Genomic DNA, 9,211 nt, shown 5'->3' with positions numbered 1-9,211 from the left:
AACTTTGTGTGTATATTAGTTCACACACCAAAGCGTGTGAAAAAGTTTCTGAGTTTCCGAAACACACAGCCCAAGGACAGATAACTCTAGTTACTGACGAGTTGCATTTTCAAGATGGCGACGCCTCGTCGATCCAAGGTAAGCGGGAAACTTAATTTTATGATTGTTTCATTATTAGGGAACAGAAACTGTATGTTTTTGTCATTGTTCTTTTTAATTTATTGTGAATAAGTGTTTTTGTGTAGGCTATATTATCTTGGGATGAGGCAGTGACTGATCGAACGGCGGAGATAGTATTGATCTATTTTTCACGCAAGAAAAATGCCTGTACTTTCTTTCATGCTATTTGTGCGTTTAGTGCTGAATTTATGAGTAGGTAACTTGAGGATGGTGATAATAATATGGCATTTCTTAGCTAAGCTTACAGAAAACACGATTTGAAAAGACCGGCTGTCAATCCGATCTCTAATAGACGCAGGCTGTTCTTCTAGTTTCCACCCGCCTTCATCTTTTTGAAGATTCTGTTAGTGTTTAACACAGCACTCGGGGCAACACATAATATTGATAAACATGCACAACAAAATTGAATATTGACAGCATGCGCATGCATGTGTATATCATTGCTGTAAGTGTAATTGTTTGCATTTTATTTGCAGATGATTTCTTCAGCAAGCCATTATGACGGGTAATTCAAAGGTGAGAAGGATCACGATTAATCAATGTCAGTGCATCCTGGCTGGTCCATGAGAGTGGGAAATCTGTGGGTTGATCTGTAACCAAATCAAACCAATAAATTTCATTTTTGTAGAGCTCCAGCCTGGCATTTAATATTATAAATGATGAGAAAGACTACATGGGTCATTGGGTGAACATTCCATTGTCAGAAATGTGTGATTGGGTTTGTTAATTGTTGGATGCTTAACGCCCAGTCCACAACTATAGGCGACCTCAGGGATGACTCATGATAGGGTTATTAAACGGGAAAATACAGGTGTATGGACATAGGGCGGCAGAAACAAAACACCCTCGCGGGGCCGGAGAATAAAGCGACCCCTGAAAACTAAAAGGGCTTAACCCCCTGTCCACCCTAACCGTTATGATTGCTTAAATGTTATGTCCCTCCGTTCGGTTGTTCATCTGGCTGTCTGTCCGTCTTACTGTCCGTGCACGCCGGAGAAAAATATAACTTTAAAGATGCACAGAGTTGAAGTCTAAATCAACAGTATTTTGATAATTATGTACACTTTATTAATATACTGGTAATGTTTATTTAGTAAAAAAACTTAATTTTGCACAAGATATCGCTGCGTACATATATGAGGCCAAAAAAAATAATAGGTGTGGTTACGGTAACATAGCCAAAAAAAATAGGGTAGGTAGGTAGGCAATCACTTTTTTTTTTTACTTTTTTTTCTAATGTGTACAAATTAAACCTACTTGACAGGGAAATAAGTGTGCGACTCGGGCGCTTTCGCTTTCATTGCGTTTTCTGCACTCGTTTACTTGTTTTTTTTGGTATTTTTTTGACAAATGTAATAAAAAGTTATAGGGTCGGCCCCAAAAAATAGGGTAGGTCGGGTTACCGTAACCACACCTATTTTTTTTTTAGGCCTGACCATTTTTACCTGCCGAAACAAATCACCTTACCTCTTGCTCTCACTGTTCTAGAACTGTGACGTCATTTCACATTTTCAGTACACTCTAGCTTAGTTACACACAGTCAATGTGAAGAAAGTCTCCTTTGACTGCCAAATTTTGCGATTCTGAATGTTGTTCAGTCAGCAGTTGTGAAAATAATAGTGAAATAAAGCAAGACCTGTTGCTGTTCTTCAACTTCAAGAATACCAGTATGAGTTGTATTGCAGTGATGCAAGCAAGGAATTAGTAAACAACCATCTGTGGAGTCTCATCAGGCTTTGGTGTGATCATGAAAACCGAATTCATACTACAGTAGAACCCCCTATTTACGACTTTGGAAAAACCTTGAAAATTAGGTCGTAAAAAAGGGGGGGGGGGGGGGGGGGGGTCTTAAAATGGTTGTTTGAGTTTTTGGCCCGGGCGGTCATGAATTTGGTTGCAGTGTACAATGTATGTACTGTTATGTACTGTCAATGTACACACACAAACACACAGTTGCAGTTTACAGTCCTATCTACACACACACACACCCAAACACATTACAGCAGAACAACTTTAACTCAAGTTTCAAAGAAAATTTACTCATGGCGTAATGCTCGCTCCCCGCCGAGTGAAGCACATTTGACATTGTGGCGCAACCAGTAAAATCCGAATGTCCTGCTCGATAGAAAGCATAACGACTTTTCTCCCGAATCATGTTTCTGCTCACAGGAATGTTTCTTCGCCGTGCATCGCTAAACTTGTCTCATACATGATCGTTGAGGTCTTCGTACAGGCACCTTTCTTTGCGTACTTTCGCTTCGCTATCCTTCTCCCCATCTTGATAACACCGAGTCTTTATTCTTGACGATACACAGGATTTGCGTCTTCCCGACTCCTAAGTAAGTCGCCACGGATTGCCATTTCGCTCGATTAGCGATTACTTTATTACCTCTCTACTCAAGAGTTGGCGCTTTTCTCTTTATTTCGCGAATTCAGCTTAGACACGTTTTGATAACATAATCATAGATTCTGTACCATCTGTGGCATAGGCCTATCACTCACAGTCACATTTATATTTGAAAAAAATTCACCTACTGCCCGTTGAATCATGAATGCACTGTTACGAGAATTAATGAACACTTAAAGCAGATGCCATCAGAATCTGAATGTCTAAACTCTAAAAGAAACATTTACAACAGGGCATGGTTTTCTAGTTTGCTTACTTTTTTTTTATAAAGACTTACAAAGTGCTCGCGATTGTCTCTTTTGGTACACTCTAAGTCATTACGGTAGCCCACCAAGTACTGTTATGATGTCAAGTCTTATGTCAAGCACCAAGTCCAAAATTTCCAGGTGTGCTCATTCACTTTTGATAAATAAAAATAATACAAATTGGCGATGCTCATTTTTGTGAAATTATTTTCAGATTGATATAAAAGCAACTTCATTCTACCTCTGTTAATTTTCCCTTCGTACTACTTCAGTGCATCTTTAGTTTAAAGTGAGGCCACCTCCAAAACTATGTTCATACCTCAACCATGATGTTGGATCTAGGCTGTTTGCATTCTTCAATTTCTTGTCAGCTGAATTTTCCTCTCAGCATTAATATTGACAGTTCTGGCTCTCCACTACTTGAACCTTTTGTTTTTCAACAGGGTGTCACATGGTGCCAAAGAGACCCATGAAACCAGGGTATCCAAAGCGTCGGCAGAGAGGCAAAAGAGGAGGGAAAAGAGGACGTTCGAGTCTTCATACTCATCACTACCTTCTAGGTTAGCCTCATTTTCATTGTCTTTTGCACATGGGATCAGCTCCATGATTAGCTAGGTCTACGTTTCCCAGGTGTATGTTCCTTCAGGTCTCTATTCCTCGAGTCCTTTATTTCCCCCCATTCCCTCTGGTCTCAGTTCCCCAGGTGTATGTTCCCTCCAGGGCCAGGGAACAAAGCCCTGCGGGACATTAACCAGGGGAAACACGGACCTGCTCCCATTGTGTCCTTGGGCTGAAGGCTCACGCTCCTATTTGTGACCAAGTGTAACCATGCTAGCCTTTCACACTTGTAAAAAACTTGGTCTGCATCGTTTTAAGATAAAGCAAGGACTTGGTTTAGATTTTGTTCTGACATGTTAGATAGTGCCTATATTGTTTTGTTTCCATCTGACTATGACTGCCTAAATGTCATCCGTTCATCTGTCCCTCCATCCGGTTGTCCATCGGGCTGTCTGTCCATCTAACTGTCCGTCCGTCTGGCTACATGTCTGGGCACGATGGGGTTGTCTGTCCCTCCATCAGGTTGTCCGTCTGGCTGTCCGTGCACGCCGGGGAAAAATACAACTTTAACGTGAGGTCACCTCCAAAACTAAATATTTCATACCTCAACAGACTGTCCATGATGTTGGAATGACTTGGATCTAGTCTGTTTGCATTCTTGTCAGCTGAATTTTCCTCTCAGCATTAGTATTGACAGTTCTATATCTCCACTACTTGAACCTTTTGTTTTTTAACAGGTTGTCACATAGTGCCAGAGAGGACAATCAAACCAGGGTACTCAAAGCGTCAGCAGAGAGGCATGAGAGCCCAGGACAAAAGAGGCCGTATGAGTTTTCATCCGATTCTTCATACTCACCACCACAATCTAGGTTAGTCTTATCTTCATTGTCTTTTCTGTCCGGGATCACTTACACGATAACCCATGTCCATGTTCCCCAGGTCCATGTTCCTTCAGGTCTATGTTTGCCCAGGTCTGTGCACAGGCGGAAGGTATCGTTCACTGGACCACTACTTTCATAGAAAGACTACAAGGTATGTCACTCAGCTTCAAGTCGTCTGTGTTCTTGGAGTCGCTTCCTGCGGACAATTTTTGTGTTCAAGGCGGTTTGCCTCTTCCAACAGTCTGTGTAAGGTCAAATAAATACAGTTGAATGATTGTTTTAACTACATCATACATGTATCTTTAATTTTCAGCTGCCGTCTGCTGCAAGTTGTTTTTAACCATCATTTTGACGAATGTTCGTTTGCGAACCGCTACCTGTAGTTGGGAAGAAATCATGCATCCCGCACCGAATATGCATACGGGTGCTCATTGGTCTAAAACATATGTAAATATTGCAGCGAAGGGAAGCTACCCACGGGAGTTTCACTTTAGGTTTTTGTTAGGTTTTTGGTGAAGAACCGTTTGCCAAATCAAAAATAATCATCGAATATCCGGTTATTAACCAATGAGCGCATCGCACTACCAACTCCTCGGACCTACAACTGTTCAGCTTTCCCACGGGATCTAAGTGATATGCCGGCGACAGACCCGTTTGGTCGCACAAAATACGGTGCAGCGGACAGGCAGCTAAACATAAAAGGTACAGATAGTTAGAACATTCATTTATCCTGGCATTTGTAAAGTTACAAAGAATCTCGACATTGGCAATTATTATTTGCATAATTTTTTTTGAAGTTAGTGGAGCAAGACTCGAAGCTGAGTGTCATACCTTGTAGTCTTTCTATGAAAGTAGTGGTCCAGTGAACGATACCTTCCGCCTGTGGTCTGTGTTCCCTTGGGTCTATGTTCCTTCAGGTATATATGTTTGACCAGGTCTATGTTTCATAAGCCAGAAACACAGTCGATCAACTGCAGTTGTCCGAGAGAACCACAGTAATCCGACATTATCGGGTTTCACAAACAAAATTTCAGTCGGCCGATTGCGGGTCATCTCACCTGAAGTCGGCCAAACACGGTGATGCTCTCCCCCCAACACTGTGTTCGGCTTACTGCGGTAAACCGAAAATAAATGTAATTATCCGCACAGTCAATGACACAATGACAATGCTCACACTTTGATTATGTTTTCTCTGGCCGATATGAATGCGTGATGTGATGTGTAAAACAATTCCATCTCAAACGGCATAAATAAATCCCTGCGCCTTGAATATGTGCGCAATATAAATTGTATAAAATAAAAATTTAAAATTTTTTAAAAATAAATCCCTGCGCTTAGAACTGTACCCACGGAATACGCGCGACATAAGCCTCATATTGATTGACTTTTTTGGATTGTGAGCCAAACCTTGTGATTGTTCTTCGAAATGTATCTATCATGACGCAGTAATCCAGGAGACAAGTCAGGGTTATGTCTTGAAGACGTCACATTATGGCGTAAGAGGGTTAGACGTCACGCGAAGGAATTACTGAAAGTCTCGATCATTGTTATTTTGAGCGGGCCGAGACTAGTTTTTTCTTCCATCGCCATTTCCACGTGCAAATGAGCAAACGGAAGTGGTAATGTTGCCAAATTTAGCCCTCGACTTGGCCATTCGGATTACTGTACAGTTGGTTGACTGCGGTTGTCCGCGGGTGACGGTGATTCGCTCATGAAACGCGCTTTTCGGTGACCCGGCGATCAACCACAGTCGATCGACTGGGCCCCAGGGGCCAGTTTCATAAGATAGCAGTGAACCGACTGACAGTCGATCGACTGCCCAGTCGATCGACTGTGGTTGATCGCCGAGGTCACCGAAAAGCGCGTTTCATAAGAATGAAAACTATTGCACGGAATCAAGTAATTTTTGTTGTCACAAGTTTTCCCCAAACTGGTCTTTGATGTAATGAAAAAGGCAAAGTAGTGACTTCATTAGTTTGCCCAGGTTCCAAAATATAATGAGTCCCCCTCGTATTGCTTTGTTTCTAGCTGACTATGACTGCCTAAATGTCATCCGTTCATCTGTCCCTCCATCAGGTTGTCCGTCTGGCTGTCCGTGCACGCCGGGGAAAAATACAACTTTAACGTGAGGTCACCTCCAAAACTATAATTTATTTCATACCTCAACAGACTGTCCATGATGTTGGAATGACTTGGATCTAGTCTGTTTGCATTCTTGTCAGCAGAATTTTCCTCAACATTAATATTGACAGTTCTATATCTCCACTACTTGAACCTTTTCTTTCAACAGGTTGTCACATAGTGCCAGAGAGGACCATCAAACCAGGGTACCCAAAGCGTCAGCAGAGAGGCGTGAGAGCCGAGGACGAAAGGAGAAAAAAGAGGCCGTTCGAGTCTTCATCCGATTCTTCATACTCACCACCACCATCTAGGTTAGTCTTATCTTCATTGTCTTTTCTGTCCGGGATCACTTACACGATTACCCATGTCCATGTTCCCCAGGTCCATGTTCCCCAGGTCCATGTTCCCCCAGGTCTATGTTCCTTCAAGTCTATGTTCTCTTAGGTCTATGTTCCTTCAGGTATATGTTTGCCCAGGTCTCTGTTCCCTGAGGTTTATATTTTCCACCATGATTATGTTTTCTCTGGTCTCAGTTCCCTAGTTCTAAATTCCCTGGGTGTATGTTCCCTCCAGGCCCAGGAAACAAAGCCCTGCACAACATTAACCAGGGGAAACAGACCTGCTCCCATAGTGACCTTGGGCTGAAAGCTCACGCTCTTGTTTGTGACCAAGAGTAAACCATGCTTGCCTTTCACACTTGGAGAAAACTGGGTCTGTATCATTTTAAGATAAAGCAAGGACTTGGTTTAGATTTTGTTCTGACATGTTAGATAGTGCCTATATTGCTTTGTTTCCATCTGACTATGACTGCCTACATGTTATCCCTTCATCTGTCCCTCAATTTGATTGTCCGTCTGGCTGTCTGTCCATCTGACTGTCCATCTGACCGTCCGTCTGGCTGGTTGTCCGTCTGCTGTCTGTCTATATGACTGGCTGTCTGTCCATTTGTCTGTCTATCTGACGGGTTGTCTGTCCATCTGACTGTCCGTCCGTCTGGCTGTCCCTGCACACCGGGGAAACCTAAAACTTTAATGTGCGGTCACCTCCAAAACCATGTTTCATACTTTAACCAGGCTGTCCATGATGTTGGAATGACTTGGATCTAGTCTGTTTGCATTCTTGTCAGCTGAATTTTCCTCTCAGCATTAATATTGACAGTTCTGGCTCTCCACTACTTGAACCTTTTGTTTTTCAACAGGGTGTCACACAGTGCCAGAGAGGACCATGAAACCAGGATAGCCCAAGGGTCAGCAGAGAGGCATGAAAGCCGAGGTCGAAAGAGGAAGAGAGTAAAGAGGCCGTTCGAGTCTTCACCGATTCTTCATACTCACCACCGCCATCTAGGTTAGCCTTATCTTCATTGTCTGTTTGTGTCTGGATTCAGCTTCATCATTACCCAGGTCTGTGTTTCCCCAGGTCTATGTTTCTCCAGGTCCGTTTCTAAGGTCTGTGTTCCCCCAGGTCTGTGTTTCCCCAGGTCTGTGTTCCCCCAGGTCTGTGTTCCCCCAGGTCTGTTCCTCAGGTCTGTGTTCCCAGACCTGCCTACCCTTACGATTTGGGCGTAACTTACTACGAATGTTAACCCAAACTACGCCACCATGCTTTCCAGAATGGAAGTACGATTTTTAAGAATCCAAAAGTATGATTTTTTGCATCTTATCTCGAAGTAAATCCGATCAGTATAGTTGTTTTCGCAGAGCTTGAGTTTGCGCCTGCGCGAGATCATTTAGGCAATATCCGGTCATTTCCGGTCTGTTCAGCCACAAACAAGATAGACGCTGCCGTTCGCATTACAATGAATTAGCGACGCGTGGAAAATCTGAGTCCCCACGAGACAGACGAATCTGACGAGGAAGCTTGTCACAGTGGTGGTAAAAGGATTGCTGTGAGAAAGAAGACAGCCATTCAACAGAAATACAAAGGCAGCTAAATGAAATCGTGGCCATGCCTAGGACCTTAATCAAAAGGACCAAAGCACGTCTTGTGTTCCCTTTGCCACAGTGACTTTTCGTGTGCACACATTGGAAAATATGACTGTGCATAGCACATCGGGACAGATTATCACAAGGATGCAGTACAGAGAGCTCATAGAAACAAAAAGACGTTCAAATTACCTGTTTCTTTATCAGGAAGTTGAGTGATACAGTAACAAAACTGGAGGGAGAAATTATCCGAGCAGAAGACTTAGTGTCAATGTGCAAAATGATTGCCGAATGGAACCTGATTACACTTTCTTCCAACAGATTACTCTTTTTGGCTTGACTCATTACACCTTGTAATTTTGGGGGTAGGCAGGTCTGTGTTCCCCCAGGTCTGTTCCTCAGGTCTGTGTTTCCTCAGGTCTGTGTTCCCCCAAGTCTGTGTTTCCCCAAGTCTGTGTTTCCCCAGGCCTGTTCCTCAAGTCTGTGTTCCCCCAGGTCTGTTCCTCAGGTCTGTGTTCCCCCAGGTCTGTGTTCCTCGGGTCTGTTCCCCCAGGTCTGTGTTTCCCCAGGTCTGTGTTTCCTCAGGTCTGTGTTCCCCCAAGTCTGTGTTCCCCCAGGTCTGTTCCTCAGGTCTGTGTTCTCCCAAGTCTGTGTTCCCCCAGGTTTGTTCCTCAGGTCTGTGTTCCCCCAAGTCTGTGTTTCCCCAGGTCTGTTCCCCCAGGTCTGTTTCCCTATGTCTGTGTTCCCCAAGGTCTGTTTCTCAGGTCTGTGTCCCCCCAGGTCTGTGTTTCCCCAGGTCTGTCTTCTTCTTCTTGTCGTTCGCCAATGCTAAACGTGGAGTCCAGCTCTGGTAATGAAGCTGGTGGTCTTATGAAGAGCCTCCACAGGTCCATGCAG

At 43.5% G+C, this 9,211-nt stretch overlaps 1 protein-coding gene across 4 annotated transcripts in view; it reads left to right on the top strand.

Annotated features, from left to right (window-relative positions):
- LOC138962049 (uncharacterized) overlaps positions 1 to 8,058 on the top strand; it is an 8,245-nt gene extending 187 nt beyond the window's left edge. Inside the window, exons 1-7 of one of the 4 annotated variants that reach the window (XR_011454385.1) lie at positions 1 to 138; positions 657 to 696; positions 3,276 to 3,392; positions 4,128 to 4,259; positions 6,562 to 6,703; positions 6,966 to 7,103; positions 7,591 to 8,058. The exon at positions 1 to 138 is cut by the window's left edge and continues 187 nt beyond it. Coding sequence is in view for 3 of the 4 variants with exons in the window: in XM_070333744.1 (XP_070189845.1) it covers positions 3,284 to 3,392; positions 4,128 to 4,259; positions 6,562 to 6,703; positions 7,591 to 7,741 (534 nt within the window). In the remaining variant the exon portion in view is untranslated. Of the gene's footprint in view, positions 139 to 364; positions 697 to 3,275; positions 3,393 to 4,127; positions 4,260 to 6,561; positions 6,704 to 6,965 lie in introns of those variants that run through there. The other 3 variants (XM_070333746.1, XM_070333744.1, XM_070333745.1) reach the window with 3 other exon arrangements.
- Positions 8,059 to 9,211: the final 1,153 nt, after the last annotated feature.

This window comes from Littorina saxatilis, linkage group LG3 (assembly GCF_037325665.1).
Source record: "Littorina saxatilis isolate snail1 linkage group LG3, US_GU_Lsax_2.0, whole genome shotgun sequence".
In the NCBI taxonomy this organism is placed as follows: Eukaryota; Metazoa; Mollusca; class Gastropoda; order Littorinimorpha; family Littorinidae; genus Littorina; species Littorina saxatilis.
Note: the sequence above shows the minus strand (reverse complement) of the source record. Positions and strands in the feature narration are given on the sequence as shown.